General features: G+C 36.8%; 1 protein-coding gene across 3 annotated transcripts in view; it reads right to left on the bottom strand.

The window, feature by feature from the left end:
- The window catches only part of PIEZO2 (piezo type mechanosensitive ion channel component 2), a 557,384-nt gene that overhangs the window by 194,568 nt on the left and 340,946 nt on the right, over nt 1-21,870 (bottom strand). For all 3 annotated transcript variants that reach the window (XM_069099626.1, XM_069099625.1, XM_069099627.1), the window contains exons 6-7: nt 6,667-6,877; nt 5,071-5,284 (exon numbers count right to left, since the gene is read on the bottom strand). In XM_069099626.1, the coding sequence (XP_068955727.1) occupies nt 5,071-5,284; nt 6,667-6,877 (425 nt within the window). The remainder of the gene's footprint in view (nt 1-5,070; nt 5,285-6,666; nt 6,878-21,870) is intronic.

Raw genomic sequence — 21,870 nt, 5'->3', positions numbered from 1 at the left:
TGTGAAAACCCCAGCAGTTTGGGACAAAGCCCTCCACTCTGGAAGTAGAGTTCTACCATGACAAAGAGCTCAAAAGTTAAGTAATTGGCTGGCAAGATGAGTAAACAGAGGAAGTACTATCAACCCATAGAATGCTTTTTGGGGGACAAAAAGAGTCAAAGCATGGAAGGAAAGGAAGACAATGAAGTCAGAACTCCTGCATAAAAAGCTTCCAAGAAAAATATAAACTGCTTATAGGCCATAGGGGAGCTCAAGAAGGATTTTGAAAACCAAATAAGAGAAGTAGAGGAAAAATTCCGAAGAGAAATGAGAATGATGCAAGAAAATCATGAAAAGAGAGTCAACAACCTGACTGAAGAAAATAACACCTTAAAAATAGGCTAACCCAAATGACAAAAGAGGCCCAAAAAGTCAATGAGGAGAAGAATGCCTTAAAAAGCCAAATTTTCCAGATGTAAAAAGAATCTCAAAAGCTCACTGAAGAGAATAATTCCTTCAAAATTAGCATGCAGCAAATGGAAACTAATGACTATATGAGAAATTAAAATACTATAAAACAGATCCAAGCAAATGAAAAAACAGAAGGCAATGTGAAATATCCCAATGGAAAAACCACTGACCTGGAAAATAGATCCAGGAAAGATAATTCAAAAATTATTGGACTACCTGAAACCCATGATCAAAAAAAGAACCTAGAAATCATCCTTCAAGAAATTCTCAAGGAAAATTGCACTGATATTTTAGAACCAGAGGGCAAAATAGAAATTGAAAAAAATCATGGATTGCCTCTTGAAAAAGATCCCAAAAAGAAAACTCCTAGTAATGTTATAGCCAAATTCCAGAGTTCCCAGGTCAAGGACAATATATTACAAGCAAGCCAGGAAGAAACAATTTGAACATTGTGGAAACACAACCAGGATAACACAAGATCTAGCAGCTTCTACATTGAGGGATCAAAGGGCTTGGAACATGATATTCTGGAGGTCAAAGGAGCTGGGATTAAAACCAAGAATCACCTACCCAGCAAAACTGAGCATAATGGAAAACATGGTCATTTAATGAAATAGAGGACTTTCAAGCATTCTTGATGAAAAAAAAACAGAGCTGAACAGAAACTTTGACTTTCAAATACAAGAAACAAGAGAAGCATGAGAAGGTAAACAGGAAAAAATATCATAAGGAACTTATTAAAGTTGAACTATTTACATTCCTACATGGAAAAATGATCATTGTAACTCATGAGACTTTTGTCAGTATGAGGATAGTTGAAGGAAATATGTATGTATATATGTATACATACATATATATGTTTATATAGGAGGGTGCATGTGTATATAAATACATATGTGAGTGTGTATATATATGTGTACATGTATAGATAGAGAGAAGGCACAGGATCAGTTGAACAGGAAGGAATGATATCTTAAAAATAAAATTAAGAGGTGAGAGAGGAATATAATGAGAGAAGTCAATATGGAGGGATGGAATAGGGTAAATGAACTCATATAAAAGAGACAAGAGAAAACTGTTACAATGGCAGGGAAGAACAGGAAGGCAAAAGGGAATGGGTCAACCTTACTCTCATTAAATTTGGCTTAAGGAGGGAATAACATACACACTCATTTGTGTATCTTACCCTACAGGAAAATAGGGGGCAAGGAGATAAGAGGGGGGGTGATAGAAGGGAGGGTAGATTGCAGGGGGAGGGTAGTTTGAAGTACACACTTTTGAAAAGGGAGAGGGTCAAAGGAGAAAATAGAATGAGTGGGAGGAGGGACTGGATGGAGGGAAACATAGTCTTTCAAAATATATCTACTATGGAAACGTTTTGCATAGCTACACATGTATAACCTATACTAAATTGCTTATCTTCCCAGTAGAAGTGGGTGATGAGGGAAGAAGGGAAAGAATCTGGAAATCAAAGTTTTAAAAACAAAAGCTAAGAAAATTGCTTTTTACATGCAACTGGGAAATAAGATATACAGGTACTGGGGTATAGAAATCTCTCTTGCCCTACTAGAAAGTCAGAGGGGAAATGGGGGAGGATATAAGAGAGAGCAGATTGGGGGAAGAGGTATTCAGTAGGATCACTATTTTGGGTTTGGGGATAGGAAAAAGGCAGGGAGAAAATTTGTAACTCAAAATCTTTTGGAAACAAATGTTGAAAACTAAAAATAAACAAATAAAAAAGATTTTTAAAATGAGGGATAAAAAAACAACAAAAACCAAAAAAACCCTTACTTAAGATTATTTTTTTTACTAGTCTTCAGTTTACATTTATCTTTGACACCAGAATTCATATAGTATGATAAATTTAAGTTGTTATGGTGTATCAGAAACAAATTATTATTTTGTAGATGAAATTCTCAAAGCTTACAATATAAAAATCACTACATTTGCATGGCAGGAAAACTTAAGCAAATTCAGTTTTATATTAGATTTATTAGTTTAAATTTCTTTTAATCTCACTATTAAAAAAATTGACTTTGAAATCTTTACTTAGTAGTGACCTAAAAGTTTGTTAGAAATCTATTCTTATAGGAATTTAGTAAATTTGCAATGAATTTAAAGTTTGAGATGGATAAATTAGAATTGTCAGATAAGTATTAAGTTGTTTTTTTTTTCTTAAATCATGGACACAATAAATTATATGTTCCAGTGTTGGTGCCCTTTCTCTCTTTTGCCAGCTAACTGCCTCTAGGTGGCTCAAAAGATCCTTTACTAAAAAACAAACAATAAAGAAACACCTCCCTGCCCCCACCCAACATACTGTGCCTTTTATAGTGACATTTATATTTTCAGTTACAGCATATCATATCCTAAAGTCAGCAGTTTAAGCTCTGAGAAATTCAGTTCTTTCAACACATTTTGAAACCAGAAATTGGATGTCTAAAAGAGAAATGAGCAATATATATAATCAAAAAAGAGGAGCACTATTCACATTATAATATCCTCATTTAAGTCACTTTTATAAAATAAATACTACTTCAGTGCACAACATCAAAGATGATAATTTTAATTTAAATGTGTCCTTAAAACATCCTGTCCCTATGGAGCATTATCTTCTTAAAATGTCTGTTGGCTATTCAGTTGGGAAAGGGTTATCTAGATCTTCATTGATTCTAATCAGCTGAGGGGTGAAAAACTTTTAAGAATTTGGGTTGGGAGGGGTGGGGCCAAGATGGCAGTGTAGAAGCAGGAAAACTCCATATGCCCCCTCCATAACCACCTAAAATACCTATAAAAATGACTCTAAACAAACTTTAGAGCTGCAGAACCCACAAAGTGACAGAGAAACAAACTTCCCTCTGAAGACAGGCTGAAGACTACCTGAAAGCCTTGATCAAAAAAAAAACCTAGAAATTATCCTCCAAGAAATTCTAAAGCAAAATTGCTTGATGTTTTAGAACCAGAGGACAAAATAGAGGCTGGAATATCCACCAATCACCTCTTGAAAAAGATCCCCAAAAGAAAACTCCTAGGCATATTATAGCCAAATTCCAGAGTTCCCAAATCAAGGAGAAAATATTATGAGCAGCCAGGAAGAAACAATTGAATATTGTGGAAATACAATCAGGATATCACAGGATCTGGCAGCTTCTACACTGAGGGATCAAAGAGCTTGGAATACGATATTCTGGAGACCAAAGGAGCTAGGATTAAAACCAAGAATCACCTACCCAGCAAAACTGAGTATCGTGTTTCAGGGAAAATATGGTCATTCAATGAAATAGAGAATTTTCAAGCATTTTTGATGAAAAAACCAGAGCCGAATAGAAAATTTGACATTCATATACAAGAAGCAAGAGAAGCATGAGAAGGTAAACAGCGAAAAGAAATCATAAGGAACTTATCAAAGTCAAACTATTTACATTCCTACATGGTAAAATGATAATTCTAACTTATGAGACTTTTCTCAGCAAGAGAACAGTTGAAAGGGATATAAATACATATATGTATACATACATATATATGTCTATATAGGAGGGTATATGGGCATATGAATACACATGTGAGTGTGTGTGTATATATGTGTACAGGTACACATAGACAGAGGGCACAGGACCGATTGAATAGGAAGGGATGATATTTAAAAGGTGAAATTGAGAGGTGAGGGAGGAATATAATGAGAGGAGATGGGGAAAGACAGAATGGGGTAAATTACCTAATATTAAAGAGGCAAGGGAAAACTTTCAATGGAGGGGAAGAAAAGGAAGGTAAAAGGGAATGAGGAACTTTACTCTCATTGAATTTGGCTTAGGGAGGGAATGAAATACACACTAACTAGTGTATCTCGCCCTATGGAAGAGGAGGGTGGAAGGGGATGAAAGGGGGTGTAATGGAAGGGCTGGTTGCAGAAGCAAGGAAGTTGGAAGCACACACTTTTGAAAAGTGACAGGCTCAAAGCAGAGAATGGAAAAAGTGGATGTCGGGATAGGACAGAGGGTAATATATTCAGTCTTTCACAATATATCCACTACGGAAATGTTTTGTGTAGCTACACATATACAACCTATAGTGAATTCCTTATCTTCCCAGTAAGGGTGGGTGATGAGGGAGGAAGGGAAAGAATTTGGAATTCAAAGTTTTAAAATCAAATGTTTAAAAAATTATTATTGTTATTTACATGCAACTTGGAAATAAGATATACAGGCACTGGGGTATACAGATCCATCTTGCCCTACCGGAAAGTCAGAGAGGGGATGGGGGAAGATATAGGAGAGAGCAGATTGGGGGGAGAGGGCAAACAGTGGGATCACTATTTTGGGGTGGTGAGTAGGGGAAAGACAGGGAGAAAATTTGTAACAAAATCTTGTGGAAGTGGATGATGTAAACTAAAAATAAATATAAAATTTAATTAAAAAATAAAGATAAAACAAAAGAATTGGGGTTGGGATTAGCTTTCCTTGTTTTATAGAACATTACTTTTTATGAATTTTTTTTTGACTCAGCTGGTTATTTTACAGCCTTTCTGGGAAAGGTACAAAGTTGAGTAGCCATAGCCATAAAATAACTTGGGATCTAGCAGTCCAAAACACAGCCTAGTCTACATTTTAATTGCACACTTACCTTGCATAGTAATCTCCAGGTGGAACTGCTTCCTGAAAAAACTGGAACTGATACAAATAAAGTCCAATCAAGTGTCCAGCAGAGAAGATGGCCATTAGAACACAAAGGCAGCTGAATATCAGTGGGTCAAAAGTCCGGCACCAGGACCACCATGTGCATAGTCCCAAAAATACAAAGAAATATACTGATGAAGTCAAAGATGGTAACATCATACCTGAGGGGGGAGAAATGGAATTCTAAAATACTGATATGTAACTGGAAAAGAATTCTTCAAATATAATCTGCAGCCATTGACCATTATATAAGAAATACTGAAAATACTAAGGCTAGGAAATAACCATACAAACAAATCTAACTTCTAATTTCTAAGCACAGTAAACAGATACATTTACCATCATTGATATTGCTTATAAATTTATATGTACACTTTCCTTCTCCTACAATTCATACCTATCCCAAATTTTTAGGAGGAAATGTACAGTTTCTTCCTCTTTTTTGATGAACTTTTTGACAGGTTGCTTTGGTGGTCAACCAAAAGTTAATCTGAACACTTGTTCAAAAAGTGTTCTGGAAATCTCTTCATTTTCTGATAATCAATGGAAAAAGTGTTAGCAGTGGTAAAGTGTTATCCTAATTTAATGAGGAAAATATCTATTTCAAGGTGGGGATGTTCCCATAAAACATTTCGTCTATTACAATGAACAGATGCTACTAATTCTCTGGTCGACTGTTTTCACTCTATCTTTACAATAATGCACCAGGTCATGGGAATTTCAAAGTTTTGTCCTACCTTATAGAATATGTCATACTTCTGTTTTCAGTAAAGGAATTATGGCATAAGATAGCTAAACCACAGGGCTTGTGAATCTCTCTCAGTGCTTCAGTTTGAGATAATTTTTTATTCCATCTATTGAACAGCATCTCTTTGGCAAGTGAAATATCTTCTCTCCCAGAATATTTCCTTTAAAACTATTGATAGAGCTCCAGATTCCATAATCTAATATGATCCTGTGATCCTGGTTCAGTTTATACAGTCTCCTCTAATACTTTGATTAAAAAGCCCAAAGGGAGTAGCGGTGTGAAAGACAGAACTATCATCATTATTTACCCAAGTAAGTTGGCCAAAATGAGAGGAAAATGCTGAGGGAGGAGTGTGGGGGAGAAGTCGGGGAGAAGTTACAAGTTAAATTCGGAAGGAGAATACTCTACGCCTAGTAGTTGGATTAAGACAACATAGTCACAAATAATATGTGGATATCTCTATTGCTTATGTCCTTATGCCATGAGATTTCTATTTATAGTTTATCTATAATGATGATGCATTATTGGGGAAAAAAAGCTTCCAAGGAAGGAGCACAGTAGTAGAAGGAATCTAAAAGTTTAGAGGGTTGACAGAAGCAGTCTCCTCAATGGAACACGCCACTTTCCAGGGCCTCCGTGTCTTCATCTGTAAAGTGAAGGAGTCTCCGAGGTCTTTTCTAGTTCTACAAGTTTGACAAGTGGCTATTTTTGAACATTTATTTTTGTATTCCTCAATGTCATTTGCTACATGTTTAAGCCAACTGAGCTCTTTAGGAACTATTAAAAAACACCAACCTGTGGAACCAAGTAAGATGGTCACAACAACTTTTCCAGCAGTGGCGATCATATTGCCAATGAACTCTTTCAATCTGGAAGCAAGTGAGGCAAACCTACGCAATATTTTTAATTTTGTACTTTCTTCCAATTCCCCTTCCATAGCATCTCCTGCATCTAAATCCTCTTCATATATCAAGGCTTCTTCAGAATCTGCTTTTTCTCCTCCAGCCTAAGTGCAAAGCAGAAAAGACTGCAATCAAGATTCATGTTATGAGCAGGTTAAACAGGGATGATTTGAAAATAGGAGGATGATATGGAGTATATTTTTTTTCTCAAAACAGTCCAAAAATACCATACAACTCATTAGGATTATTTTAGACTCTTCTTTTACCTTTTCCAATGAAGAAAACATGAAAAATTAGATATTTAATAATAATTTATAATAACACAAAATAATAATTTAAAAATAAAATCCTTTGGTATTTAATAATAATACTTAATCTTCTTTACATATAGATTATCTGAAGAAGTGAAACTGCTGATTGGAAATCTCTATTTTAAAAAATCTTATGTTTTATCATCTTTGATTTGATTTTTTTTAAGTCTTGTTTTGCCCTCAGATTATTGGGAAATTCTATCTGATCTATTTCTGAACTAGGATAGAGATTTGGACTTAATCCAAAGGGTTTAGGAAATACCTTTCTTTATGGAGATGGTTTTTGTTCTCTATTTCAGTGATATCTGCCTTTAGGAAAATGACTGTATGCTGTCTGATTAACAACATGAACAGCCTGTTACTACTTAGACATTTAAATAGATAGTATAACATTATTGGTTCCTCTCTTACTACTGTACTATTCTGGCACCTACAGTTCTATATTATACTTTGGAAAGTAAGAAGGACATCGTGGAGAAAGACTGCTATATTCATTCCTAGGGTACATACTTTTCCCAATATTTTTAATTTCAAGACCCACCAGATAAATGTCTTTTAATCCCAAAACAATAGAAAACTTTCTTAGTATTTTTAACAAGGCAGGGTTTTATGGTTTAGGTTCAGAACCATCACCCAGAGTTCAAAGTAAATCTTTTTGATGTCTCACAAAAGAATATCTTTTATAGTGTGATGTTCCCACATCAACATATTTTCATAATATTTTTAGTTTTATTGGAAAGACTAATATATGTAAGATACTCTTGAGAGGAGAGGATTATGGGAAGATGGTGTAGTTCAGAAAATGTCAAATTCTCCAGATTTTCCTCCACAAAAGAAGTAAAATAGCACCTCTGGGCAAACATAGAGCCAAGAAAACAAGTAAGAGTAGGGGCAGCACTGGGGTGCCCTTGGAACAATTGGAGGACGCCTGAAGAAAAATAGCAGTACCAGATTCATCCTTGTGAAGAGTAAGCACCTCCAGGCTAGGGCACTCTTAAACAAAAAGCTGCAAGCTGCTTAAACAAGTGACAAGACCTGGGGTTAGCTGGGTTGGGAGGCTGCCTTGGGCCACTGAAGGGAGTTGGGTTTCTGACCTGGGGAAGATCTAGGGGGCTAGTACCCAGCTGTGCTGCTGAAAGCCACAGGGGTGAGAAGGAACCAGCAAATGTTAGTGAGTGCAGAAGAAGTGGAGCTGGGGCCCAACTGGCTGTGGGCCTTTACAGGAGGCTGAAGGTCTTGGTTTAGATTTAAGTTGAGAGGGGAGAAATGAAGAGGATCAGAGGTCATAGGCACCATCCCCCACACCCCAGGGCTAGAGGTGATTATAAAAACTAAATTATTACAAAAAAAAACATAGGCAAAAAAGAAAGAATCCAACCATAGAGAGCTACTATGGTAATAGAAAAGACTGGAGTTAGACTTTAAAGGAGGAGACTGAAGCAAAGAAACCCTCTTCTACCCCAAAGAGTAACATCAAATGGTCACTTGCACAAAAAAAAAAATTCAGAACTTTAAAAAGATGTTAAAAATCAAATGAGAGAGATTGAGGAAAAATTATAAAGAAGAATAAGAATAGTACAAGAAAAACAAGAAGATTATGACAAAATGTCAACCAATTAGTAAAGGAGATCCAGAATCTTAAGGAAGAAAATTATTTCCTGAAAATCAAAACTGGGCAAGGGGATGCCAGTGAAGTTATGAGATGAAGAAAAAAATAGGAAGAATAAAAAACAAATAGAAGAGAATGTGAAACATAAGAAAACAGTGTATCTAGAGGATAGATCAAGAAGAGAAAACATGAGAATAATTGAATTACTTGAAAGTTCTGACCAAAAAAGGAATCTTCATATAATAATACAAGAAATAATTAAAGAGAATTATCCTGAAGCATTAGAACAAGAGGGCAAAGTAGACATAGAAAAAAAAAATCTATCAATCACCACCTGAAAGAAATCCTACAAGGAAAACTCACAGGAATATTAGAGTTAAATTTTGAAATCCCCAGATTAAGGACAAAATATTACAAGCAACAAAAAAAGACAATTTACATATGATGGCACCACAATTAGCATCACACAAGACCTGGAGTTGGTGACACTAAAAGATGGAAGGTTTTGGAACCATATATTGAAGAACAAAAGAACTAGGCCTCTTGCCAAAAATATCACTCAGCAAAGTTACGTATAATTTTGAATGGAAAAAATGGACATTTGATTAACTGTCAGACTTTCAATTACAAGGGACTAAATAAGGACAGAATGTTTACCTTTTATGTATGGAAAATGTAAAACCTGTGTCTAAGATTGTTACTAATAATTGGGTTGCTAAAGATTGGGGTAGATCTGAGTATGATATGACTTTAAATAGTAAAACTGTTCAAGAACAGTGTAATGCCATGCACAAACAGCTTTCCAGATGAATGCTACTGTGAACAGCTTTTAAGATTCTGATTACACAGTATCGTGAACACTCTATTCAGTAACAAATCAAAGCAAAACATTCACAGAAAATCAAGGTACAGCATTCACAATATTACAGCTTATAACAGGAAATCATAGTATAGTATTCACAACAGCTTATCATTAAAATGGCCACATAGTTTCCACCATAGTGGCAACAAAGTTTTGAACAAAGAACAATCATCTCAAAGTACAATAGTCAAAAGTTTTCCACTCATGGGGCACACTAAGTTAACTCAATAAGTCGCTTATTCAGCAATCAATTACTAAGGATCATTAATCACTAAGTACAATCATTAGAAAATAAACTGACCCTCCACCCCTAGAGGCAGACAGCTCCCAGTTCCTTGTCCAGCTGCCTGTGTAAGTTCTGCTCCACACTGAAGTTCACAGGGTCCAGTCCATCTCAAATCCTTCACAATTTCTGTTCCCAAGAATTCAAGGCTCAACCAAGCCACAGACAAAGTCTTAGCATTCCAGTCATGCTTCCTCAGTCTTCTGCAGCTAGTTCAAAAAAATCAGAATCACCTTATCTAGCCTGGGGGCGGGGGGAGGGAGCTCCTGGGCTCCTCCAGAAGATGCTCTGCCACCACAAGTTCTCAGGGAATTCTGACTTAGTTCTCTGTTCTTATTTCTCTTCTGTAGATGCTCTGTCTCCAGATGCTGGTTGCAAGAAATTCTGACTGTCCCTTCCTGGGGCTTTTCCTTATATACACACAGCATTAGCTTCCTGTTTCAGTCAACCCATTCCTGTTACATCAGCAACAGGAGACAGGAGTTCATACCTTTTGTTTCCCCAACAGATCAATGTAATTAATCAATTACTAAAAGCTAAGTACCTGCTACCTTACCAATACAAAAAGGGGTCTTCAAATTCCAATTACATGACCATTACAAACAACTAAAAGAGTAATTATACAAATGAGGTGCCGGAGGAAGAAGTGATACAGAGGAATTAGAAGGGGGGGGGGGCTTGTTAGTTCTGGAAATCTGCTTTCACTGGGAATGGGTTTAAGAGGGGAAAAATATAGAAGAGTATAAAAGTTTCCTAAATTAGAAAAAAAAGAAAACTAAGGAAATCGGGATGGGGGAGGGGAGAAAGGAGGGATCTTTATAAAGGCAGGGAGTGAGGGAATAGGCGAAAAGGCGGGTAATAGGGTATTTAGAGGATGAGGGAGGGATTGCTGGAGTGGGGGGTAGGTTAAGAGATAGGAGGGCAAGGCAGTAAGTAGAAGTCAAATAGAGGAAGTAGGAGAGATAGGAAAAAAGATATGCACAAACAAAAAAACAAGATTAGGAGTAGGAGCTCTTAGGGAACCTATATGTTTTTATATAGCCATGCTCAATTATAGCCTTGGGGGGCGGGTAGGGGGAAGGAACAGGGAAAAAGAACAAAGTAAAAAGTGTACAGCATAAAACAAAAGAAAACCTACAAGGAAGCAAAGATGGACAGCTTTCAAATTAACACACAGTATTTCATATATAGGCTTTCTTGAAATGATAAGTTATTGCTATATATTTTGAAACTTCTCTCGTGTTCTGCTGTGCACCCGATGTGTTTTTTCTTTTCTTATTTTGTATTTAAAGTGTTTTCTTTTCCTTTTCTTATTATGTATTTAAGTTTTACTATTTGTCTAAAATAAAAAATAGAATTTAAAAAGATACTCTTGAGATGAGAACTGAGACTTCAGAGAGTAAAACTGGATTAAACAATTTTTAAAGGCTCTTTGAACGAATATGCCATCAAAACATTCACTTTGTCATTCTAATACATGAACATGCATTGATGTGATATAATGAAAGTCATCAGAGAAATGTATGCCCTGGCGTGGGGGGTGGGTTGGGAGGTTGGTGGGTTGTGGAGGTAGAGTTTGGTGTGGAAGCAGGGTGGAGAAAGCAAATGGGTGAGGGATGACACTTGCAAATAAATATATTGCAAAACTAAACACTAGAAATCTAAGTATATCTAACTGCTTAAGTCCTTAAGTGCCTAAGTATCTATATGCAGGTACATAAGTATTTAAACAACTAATTAATCATGCATCTTAGTAATTAAGTATTTAAGTACCTCTGTACCTAATTATCTTAGTGCATAATTATCTAACTACCTAAGTATTTATCTTCTGAAGCCAGAATGATGATGATACTAACATTCATGAGATAAGCACTTTATAATTATTTTCTAGTTTGATCCTCATAGCAACACTGGGATGTAGTTGCTATTATTATCCTCATTTTACAAATGAGGAGACTAAGACAAACAGAGGACTTGACTAGAACTCAAGTCTTCCTGACTCCAAGTTCAGCATTCTACTCACTGTGCCACCTAACTGCCTAAATACTTAAGCACTGAGAACCTCTGCACTAATGTCCCTTACCTATATCTATGTATTTATTCTTATAGGTCTTTAGGTCCTTATATACATTTTTATGTACATATTTAGGTACCTATTTACATGATTACCTAAGTGCATTAGTAGCTAATTGTCTAACAACTTAAGTGCCTAAGTACCTGTGTAACTAAGTACCTAATTATCTGAGTTGAGGCAGCTAGGTAGAATGTCAGGCCTGTGGTCAGGAAGACTTTCTGAGTTCAAATCTGGCCTCAGATACTTATTACCTACAAAGCTCTTTTGAAAAGTACAAATTCTTTACTACACAATTCCTAGAATTATTGATTTTTTTAACTTAAGCATTGACACAATTCAATTAAGATGTTTAGAGAAAAACGTCCACTCATTAGAAGAGAATTTAATGCAGGAGATGCTGTTGAAGGGAAGCTGGAAAAAAACATTAAGCCTTGAAGGTAGATCAACATTCTGAGAGCAGGGGATGAGGAAGAAATGCATTGAGGATATGTGGGATGACTTGTAGGAATTCATGGAGGTAGGAAATAGAACATCAAGTTCAGAGAATAGTTAGTAGTTCAGTCCGCCTAGAACATAGAGTACATGAAGGAGAATACTGTGAAATAAGGCTGGAAAAGTAGGTCAGAGATATTTTGTTGAAGGCCTTTAACTAGACTAATGAGTTAGGTTTTTAAAAATCATATCATCAATAAGAAACCAAAAACATCTCTAAGTAGAGGAGCGATATGGTCAGAACCAAACAGTTGATGAAGAGTATTTTGTTAGCTGGTGGGCAGGTTAGAGAAGGAAGAGACTAGAAGAAGGGTCATCAATAGTGAAGTTATTCTAATTGTCCATAAAAAAGGATGTGGGCCTGAGTGGTGGCCTTATAGAGAAGGGCAAGGATGTTAGAGATTGTGAGAAAGTAAAATCAATAGGCCATACAACTTATTGGATATTAGAGGGAAGATATGGAAAGAGAAGAATCTAGAATGACTGGTTTATGAACCTAGGAAATTGGAAAATGATGATGTCCTCAACTAAAACATCTAAGGAGAGTCATGTTAATTGGTCCAACTTGGATATTTTAAATGTGAGATGTCTGTGAAATTCAGGAGATGTCTAGGTTGAAGACAGGGTATTGGTGTTCATGAGAGGGATTATGACTCCATGTATACATATATAGGATCACAGATAGATGAAAGAGGCCTCAAAGGCCGTCTTGTCCAACATCTTCATTTTACAGATGAGGAAACTGAGGCCCATGATCACACACATGATCCGCAGCACAGGTGGAAAGAATCAAAGATGAGATTTGAACCCAGTTCCTCTGACTTCAGTTTCAGCTTTCCTTCCACTGTGCATCTCTGTCTTCTCATCAGACAAAGATGATAATTGAACCCATGGGAGCAGATTATATCAACAAGATAAAATGAAGAAACAAGCCAGGATAGATATTTTTGGGGCACCCAAATTTGAAAGATAGGCTATAGATGATGGACTCAGAAAAGAGACTTGGATGGCTGAGAAGAATCAGAAGTGAATAATTATGGAAGCCAAGGGAGGAGACCATATTGTGCCAATAGCTGCCAAGGAGTTGAGAAGGTTGGAGACTGAGAACAGACATAGGATTTAGCATTAAAAAAAAGGTAATTAATCTTTGAGAGAGCAATTTGAGAATAGTGGTGTGTTCAGAAGTCGGTTTAAAAAGAACTAGAAAATGTCAGTGAAAAAGGAGAAACACTGATTGTAGATGGCTTTTCCTAGGTTGTTTGAGAGATGGAAGGAATCTTAGGCATCAAGTTCAACCCCCTTATTTTACAAGTGAAGAAACTGAGATACAGAAAAATTAAGTTATTATCTTTGGCTTATACAACCAGCAAGGGTTTGAGGCAGGATTTTTAACCTTTGTCTTCCTAACTCTAAGTCTAGTGTTCTATTTACTCAGTCACACATTCTTTAGTGAAACTTTGTATTTCTTGAAATGCCTGCTTTTGTATACAGGAGTAAATCTTTGAATATGACCCTTTCTGGCTGGAAGCTTGGCACAGCATTCAGAGCCACTGATTTAGAATAGGATGACAAAGAAATAACAGTTTTAATGCCACCCAGACCACAATTAGAAAAAGGAATAACCTCCATAATACATGCCTTATTATGCAATTAGAGAATCCCTAAGGATGCCGATTAAATCAAATAAACCTATCTAGTAATTTGTGAGGTCATAAAAATTTGTTTCTATGACCTTTCCTCATCAGCACAGAGGTCCCACAAATTTTATAAACATACTATTTAGTTGTTTTTCCCTCTGAAAAATCCCAGGGGCTTTCATTTAAGAATACTTTTAAAACTGACAAACTGAGATAAAACACAGACAAAGAAATAAGATTGTGTCTATAAGTTGCTACCATCCTGATCAGGGCCAGAATGTCCATTAGTCATTTAAAGACCAGACTTATTAATGTCCCAGTTTAAAAACATTTCATCTGGTAAAGTATAAACACAGCAGCATTCAAAAAATCCTCAATTCACAATAATGGATTTATGAACAAGTATCCTTAGTTGAATTTGAAATGCATTTGAATTCTGTTTCAGCTAGGAAGTTAATGTATCATCACTACAAATAAAACTAGACTCCTTGATTTATTTTTCCTTTTCTAGTGAAATAAGATAAATAGAAATCATGAAAGTCTAAATTTTTAATAAAAATAAAATCTTATGTATTTCAAATAATGGTATTGCCACTATTATAAACTACAAAGCTCTTCAGAAAATGCAATTTCTTTAACATAGCATCCCTAGGATTATTTTTTTTTACTTAAACCATAGACATGATTCAATTGGGATGTTTAGAGAAAAACTTCTACTAATAAGAGCACTCTAGAAGAGGCTACTTCAGAAGGCACCCTTCTTATCCCACCCACCTCTAGAGGTTTCCTAGTATAGGCAAGAAGACCACTTGTATGGTATATTGTATAAGGGATTCATGTTCAGACAGATTGGACTAGATGGTCATTCAAGCCATTTCTAATTCCAATATTCTATGATAGCTTTACCTTTACTGCTGTACTGGATTAAAAGATAAATGTTCCAAGATCAATGACATGTCAATAAAGAATTGTTTCCAGGATAATGGAAAAGAAGGTAGACAATAGAGGGAATGGTTTTTACATTTGAATGACACTATACGCCCATTCCTATTCACATGTAAATACAAGGATTCATAATACGACAGTATATGATGAGTACAGTTGGAAGGGACATTAAAAATCATCTCATCTAACCCCCCTCCATTTACAGATTAGGAAATGATGCTCAGAGGGGTTGTCACCTATGGCACATAGGTTGTAAAGTAGGAGAACCATGATTTGAATGTAGGTCTTTTTACATCAACTAAATTTCTCTTTCCACTGCTCCGTACTGTGTTATAGACACTATGTACTACGTCAAACAAAGAAGACTTGAGAGGAAATGACATCTTATCCCCAACAAAAAGGTAAACTTTGAAACCTTAATTTAATTCAGGGCCTGTCCAGAAGTCCTTGGTTATAAAATATTACCTATTAAGCTACCACTTAAATGCTCATGAAAGGGTTAGATTAGATGTCCTTTAAAGTCCCTTCTGGCTCTAAATCTGTGATGCTATGACATGTGTCTGTTAGCTTTAATCAAGATATAAGAATAAAGAGGCAGAGCGAAGATGGCAGGAACTCACCTGAATTCTTCCCCAAACCCTTCCAAACAACTTTAATTCCTGCCCCAAAATAAATTCTGGAGTAGCAAGACCCACAAAAGGAACAAGTGAAACAATTTTCCAGCCCAAGACAACTTAGAAGGTTGGCAAGAAAGGTCTGTTACACCAAGGTGAGAGTGTAGTGTAGTCCAGCCAAAGGCCAGCAAATCAGAGGTAGGCCTTGGCAGTAATTCTATCAGTAGTGGCAGTGGCTATTTCTGGACCTCTAAGCCCACAGACAGTAAGAGGGTCAGAAAGCTGGCCAAAAGGAGATTACAGGAGTTCCTTTGCTGGCAGTGGGAGCAGGATTGTTGCACTGCCCTTACTTGAATCTGGGTTGCAGTCCTGGTTCTCAATTCCAGGGCAAGGAGCAGCATTAGCACACCAGTGCTTGTGGCCACAGTTGAGCAGGGGCCTGGGTCACAGTTCCAAGGTAGAAAAGAGAACTTGAGGTTGCTCACAGACCAGATCACAGAACAGGAGAGTAGTAAACACAACTCTCCCTAGATTATACCATCATGGAAGAACTGAAAATTTATAGTCCTCAGAATTATCTCTGAAAATAGCTGCACAAAAGACTTGGAACTTGGGATGGTGCCCCTCCACTCCAGACACAGAGCACCACTTTAGCACAGAGTTAAAAGTCAAGAAATAGGCTGGAAAAATGAGCCAACAACAGAAAAAGATCCTAGCTGTAGAAAATTACTATGATGACAGGGAAGCTTAAATCACAAACTCAGAAGAAGACAACAAAGTTAAAACTGCTATATCCAAAGCCTCAAAGAAAAACATGAACTGGTCTCAGGTCACAGAAGAGCTCAAAAAAAATTTTTTTTAAATGAAGTAAGAGAGATAGAGGAAAAATTGGGAAGAGAAATGAGAGTGATGCAAGAAAATCATGAAAAAAGAGTCAACAACTTGGTAAAGGAGCGTAACGGCAAGCAAAATGGGATTTTTTGCTGCTTTTCTGAATCGAGTTTTAGCTAATCAAGTACCTTTGATCCCCACCTTTGATTGTATCAAGAGTCTTTGATTGGAAACTGTATACATTGTATTGCCTTTAATAGGTCTAAGGGAATTTAAATATCTCCCCTGCCCTTAATAGGCTGAATGTAATCATGTGGGAGACCAAGGTGGGAGGAACTTGTTGAAAGGGTACAACAGAAAAGGTGAAGCAGGAAGGAGCAGAGCAGAGAAAAGCATGAGCAGATCTGGGAGTGAGGAGAAATGAGAGAGAGAGAATATTTATAATGTTGGCAGACAGAAGTCCTGTTTGTTGTTTTGTATTAATTTCCCAGACAGAAGTCCTGTCTGTAGTTGTGTTTATTTCTCAGACAAAAGCCCTGTCTTTGTTCTATATTGGTTTTTCTGACAGAAAGCGAATTGAGAGGATAGTGCTGGTAACGTATGTAAATATTGTGTGAAATATTGTAGCCCAGTTAAGCTTTGTTTTCCCAGAAGCAGAAATTACAAAGAGCTTGGAGTGAAGCAGTCCCTGTGAGTTGAGATATGGAACAGGAGCGGAGAGCTGCCTACATGTGAATCCAGGCAAGATTTGGGAGTTGTCAGCCAATGGAGAGGTAGCCATGGGGTTTGGAAGTCAGCCTTGAGTAAAGATGAAAGAGAACTTTACTTGGATAATCAGTATTGACTGAGGAGATTGTAACTTACTGTGACCTAGGGGAAAGAGTGTTTGTATTTTCTGCTACTCCTTAAAGATGACCATAAGATACACTGAATGATATATTTTGTTTAAGATTCTGTGGCTACCTTCATAATAAGTTGTTATGCTATGCTGTTGTGAATGTTATGCTTTAGTTTATTTCTGAATAAATAAAGAGTTCATTATACTAGGTGATTAAACCCTTAAAGTTATTCACAGCGGCAATGCTCGGGAGCACTGCCCATAATTAGTTTTACAAGGAGCCATAAAAAATGCTAAAGAAAATTATACCTTAAAAACCAGAATACATGAAATGATCAAAGAAGCACAAAAAATCCAATGAAGAGAAAACTGCCTTGAAAAGCAGATTTGTCCAAATGAAAAAGGAGGTACAAAAGTTCACTAAAGAAAAGAATACCTTAAAAAATAGAATTAGACAAGTAGAAGCTAATGACTTTATGAGACATCGAGAAACAATAAAATTAAATTAAAGGAATGAAAAATAGAAGACAGTGAACTATCTCATTGGAAAAACAACTGACCTAGAAAATAGGCCAAAGAGAGATAATTTAAGAATTATTGGAGTACCTGAAAGTCATGATCAAAGAAAGAGCCCAGATATTAACTTTCAAGAAAGTGTCACAGAAACTAACCTGATATTCTAGAATCAGAGAATATAAACAGAAAGAATTTGATCACCTTGTGAAAGAGATCCCAAAATAAAAAGTCCCAATCAAATTCCAGACCTTCTAGGTCAAGGAAAAAATATTCTCACAAGCAGTGAGAAAAAAATTCAAGTATCATGGAGAGTCACAGTCAGGTTAATACAAGATTCAGCAGTTTCCACAATAAAGGTTCAGAGGGATTGGACTATGATATTCCAGAGGACAAAAGAGCTAGAATTACAACCAAGAATCACCTACCTGGTAAAACTGAATACAATCCTTCAGGGTAAAAATGAATATTCAATGAAATAAAGGACTTTCAAACATTCCTGATGAAAAGACCAGAGCTTAATAGAAAATTTGATATTCAAACAGAAGATTCAAGAAAAGCATAAATAGGTAAACAGGAAAGAGAAACATAAGGGATGAAATAAAGTTAAAATGTTTATAATCCTACATGAAAAAAATTACACTTGTAATTCCTAAAACCTTTCTCATTATTAGGGCAGTAAGAAGGATTATATGTAGACAGAGGGAGTGGATGGGAGCCGAATATAATGGTATGATTACCTAAAAATAAAATTAAGAGTTGAGAAAGAAGAATGCATTGAGAGAAGGGGAAAGGGAGAGATAGAATGGGGTAAATTATCTCCCATAAAAGAGGAATAAAAGAGTTTTTTACAGTATAGGGGGAAAATTGGGAGGTGAGGGTGTGCATAAACCTAACTCATCAGTATTGGCTCAAAGAGGGAATAATATGCACATTCAGTTGGATATAGAAGTCTATCTTATCGTACAGGAAGTAGCTGAGAAAGAAGATGGGGAGGGGCTGATACAAGGGTGGATTGGGAAGGAAACAGTCAGAAGCAAAACACTTTTGAGAATGGACAGAAAGAAAGGAGAGAGAGCATAGAATAAATGAGGAAAACAGGACTAAGAGAAATACATAGTAATCATAACTGTGGAAAAAATTTATAGTAAATTTCTCTGATAAAGACCTCATTTCCTAAATATATAGAGAACTAAGTCAAATTTATAGAAAGAAGAGTCATTCCTAAATTGATAAATGGTCAAAGGATATGAAGAGTCAGTTTTCAGATGAAGTAATCAAAGCTATCTATAGTCATATAAAATGCTCTAAATCACTATTGATTATTGTAAAGCAAATTAAAACAACTCTGAGCTACCACCCTACACCTATAAGATTGGTGAATATGTCAGAAATTAAAAGTAACAAATGTTGGAGGGGATGTGGAAAAATTAAGACATTAATGCACTTGTGGGGAAGTTGTATACTGATTCAGTCATTCTGTAGAGAAATTTGGAACTATGACCAAAGGACTATAAAACCATTGTATAACCTTTGACCAAGGAGTACCCTTACTAGGCCTGTATCTTACAGAGATAAACAACAAAAAGGGAAAGGACCTATATGTACAAAAATACTAAAGACAGCTCTTTTAGTGGTGGCAAAGAATTAGAAATTGAGGGGATATCCATTGTTTGGGGAATGATTGAACAAATTGTCACATATGATTGTGATGGAACGTTATTGGGTTATAAGAAATGATAAGTAGGGCACTATGTTGGGGGTGGAGTCAAGATGGCAGAGTAGAAACAAGTTCTCCATGCAGCTCTGGCTTCCACCTTCCCCAATTCATGTAAAAGGGGACTCTGAACAAACTTTGGAGCTACAGAACCCACAAAATGACACAGAGAAGCTAACCTCCCGCTGAGGATAGCTCGTCAGGCTGGCAGGAATTGGCTAGCTCAGCACTCTGGGGCAAGCCCAGCTCCATTCACTACAAGGTTTTAGCCCCAGGGTGGGCCTGACCAGCCACCTGCCAGAGGGACTCCAGATCACCAGTAGCTGTGGCGATCCAGAATTATCAACACATAGATGTGAAGGACAAAGTAAGAGGTCAGTGCACTGTGGACTTTGGGACCCAGTAGTTGGAACTGCATCAGCTTTTGTCCCTGAGGCAAGAAGCCGCTGAGGAGCCGTAGATGTGCAGGTACCCCCACGTGGCAACTTCAGCTCCTGGACTGCAGAGTGTAGGGGGACCAAGTGACCAGTTTGAGGGGTATTTGCTTTTGCTTTAACCTGCTTGGATCTGGATTGCAGTGTAGGGTGGAGGTCCTGGGATGTGTGTCCAGCTTGCCAGAGCATGTGGGGGCTTCAGAGAGGGCACCCAACTAATAGCTCGAGCAGCTGAGAAAACCCCAGCATTTGGGACAGAAGCTCCACTGTCTGGTAGCAGAGTCCTACTGTGGCAAAAAGCCCAAAAGTCAAGTAATTGAGTGGCAACATGACCAGGCAAAGGAAACAAAGCAAACAGAAGAACCAAACATTAGACTCCTATTTTGGGGACAAAAAGGAGAAAAGCATGGAACAGGAGGAAGACAGTGAAGTCAGAACTCCTGCACCAAAAGCTTCAAAGGAAAATATGAACTGGTTACAGGCCATAGAGGACCTTAAGAAGTAGATAGGAGAAGTGGAGGAAATATTGGGAAGAGAAATGAGAACAATGCAAGAAAATTATGAAATGAGAGTCAACAGCCTGAATGAAGGAAAAAATTCTTTAAAAAACAGACTAACTCAAATGGCAAAAGAGGCTTAAAAAGGCAATGAGGAGAGGAATGCCTTAAAAAACCGAATTTGCCAGATGGAAAAAGAATGTCAAAAGCTCACTGAAGAGAATCAATCCTTCAGAATTAGATTGGAGCAAATGGAAGCTAATGACTTTATGAGAAATCAAGATGCTGTTAAACAGATCCAAACAAATGAAAGAATAGAAGGCAATGTGAAATATCCCATGGGGAAAACCACTGACCTGGAAAATAGATCCAGGAGAGATAATTTAAAAAGTATTGGACTACCTGAAACCATGATCAAAGAAAGAACCTAGAAATCATCCTTCAAGAAATCCTCAAGGAAATCTTCCCTGATGTTTTAGAACCAAAGGGCAAAATAGAAGTTGAAAGAATCCATCAATAACCTCCTGACAAAGATCCCCAAAAGAAAGCTCCTAGGAATATTATAGCCAGGTCCCGAAATTCCCAGATCAAGGAGAGAATATTACAAGCAGCCAGGAAGAAACAATTTGAATGTTGTGGAAACACAATCAGGATAACCCAGGATCTGGCAGCTTCTACACTGAGGGATCGAAGGGCTTGGAATGTGATATTCTGGAGGTCAAAGGAGCTGGGATTAAAACCAAGAATCACCTACCCAGCAAAACTGAGTATCATGTTTTAGGGGAAAATATGGTCATTCTGTGGAATAGAGGATTTTCAAGCATTCTTGATGAGAAAAACAGATTTGAATAGAAAATTTGACATTCAGATACAAGAAGCAAGAGAAGCATGAGAAGGTAAATAGGGAAAAGAAATCATAAGGAACTTATCAAAGTTGAACTATGAACATTCCTACATGGAAAAACGATCATTGTAACTTATGAAACTTTTCTCAGTATGAGAATAATTGAAAGGAATTGAAATATATATATGCATATATATACACACATATATATGTGTATATATATATATGTCTATATATGAGGGTATATCAGCATATGAGTACATATGTGAATGTGTGAATATATGTTTACAGGTATAAATAGATAGAAGGCACAGGACCAATTTAATAGGAAGGGATAATACTTAAAAAGTGACATTAAGAGGTGAGAGAAGAATATAATGAGAGGAGATGGGGAGAGACAGAATGGAGTTAACTATCTCATATAGAAGAGGCAAGGGAAAATGGCTACAATGGAGGGGAAGAATAGGAAGGCAAAAGGGAATGGGTCAACTTTATTCTCATTGAATTTGGCTTGGGGAGGGAATGAAATACACACTAAATAGGGTATCTCACTCTGCAGGAGAGTAGGGGGGAAGGGGATGAGAAGGGGGATGATC

This window comes from Petaurus breviceps, unplaced genomic scaffold (genome assembly GCF_028583685.1).
Source record: "Petaurus breviceps papuanus isolate PSGF00001 unplaced genomic scaffold, PetGlider_PUasm1.0 38, whole genome shotgun sequence".
Taxonomy (NCBI): Eukaryota; Metazoa; Chordata; class Mammalia; order Diprotodontia; family Petauridae; genus Petaurus; species Petaurus breviceps.
This window is presented reverse-complemented; position numbering and strand designations above follow the sequence as displayed.